Consider the following 926-nt stretch of genomic DNA (forward strand, 5'->3'; position numbering starts at 1 on the left):
TCTGGACGGCGCAGTGAGATCGCGGAATGTACGTGCAGTTAGATCGCGGAATGTACGAGTTTTCCGCTAGCGCCGGTATTTAGGGCGGTGACTGCGCCTATTAGTTTATCTCACAACGATCGGTATTCCTACCAGGAATCTCCTCAAGTCCTGCCGAACGCTAACAATACTCTTTACATTACTTGTAACATTTTATCGTGCTAAATATCTTCGCCACCGGCAATCCTTCCGGAATAACAATCAGCGTTAGCCGTCACCGTCGCCAATTCTCCAATATACTTCTGGTTATGGTAGCCGGGGGCCGGCTAACAACAGCTCGGGACATAGTCGGAAGCAAGTCATCTGCTACTACTGTAATAAACCTGGGCACGTGGTTAAGGACTGCAGGCAGCTTAAGGCGCTGAAGCAGTCGTCAAATTCTGGCTACAAGGGTGGCTACAGCAACAGTGGTAACGGAGGTAGTGGCAGCGGAGCTAGCGGCAGCAAGCCAGGATCCGGTGGATCAGCTAGGAGGCCAGGAGTTCCGCGGCAGGTAGCATTCGTGGCATACAACAGCAATCGTCCGACGGAATGGTTTCTGGACTCAGCCGCCACTCACCACATAACGTATGACCGCTCAGAACTTTTCAACGTGCGGTTGTTGGAGCCGTGGGAGCGCTTCAACATCATGGGCATCAAGGGACAATCTCTTCGACCAACTGAAGTTGGCACGCTTACGATTCGGTCTAACGTCAACGATAAACAGGCCATAACTTTCAAGAAGGTCTACGTCGACGAGGAGGCCACCGCCAAAATCATATCGGTACGCATCATTGATGATCGTGGAGGCAGTGTGGTCTTCGGCGGTGGACAGGCGAAAGTATACGTACAGAACCACTTGGTGCTGACTGGAAAGCGGGATGGGGACTTGTATCCCGTCTGCTACA

The 926-nt window shown here is 52.2% G+C and overlaps 1 protein-coding gene across 1 annotated transcript in view; it reads left to right on the forward strand.

Annotated features, from left to right (window-relative positions):
• VOLCADRAFT_30373 (uncharacterized protein) overlaps positions 1-926 on the forward strand; it is a gene marked incomplete at both ends in the record, with an annotated part of 41,364 nt that overhangs the window by 18,514 nt on the left and 21,924 nt on the right. The window contains one exon of the mRNA XM_002952500.1: positions 339-458. Within this exon, the coding sequence (XP_002952546.1) occupies positions 339-458 (120 nt within the window). The remainder of the gene's footprint in view (positions 1-338; positions 459-926) is intronic.

This window comes from Volvox carteri (assembly GCF_000143455.1).
Source record: "Volvox carteri f. nagariensis unplaced genomic scaffold VOLCAscaffold_30, whole genome shotgun sequence".
In the NCBI taxonomy this organism is placed as follows: Eukaryota; Viridiplantae; Chlorophyta; class Chlorophyceae; order Chlamydomonadales; family Volvocaceae; genus Volvox; species Volvox carteri.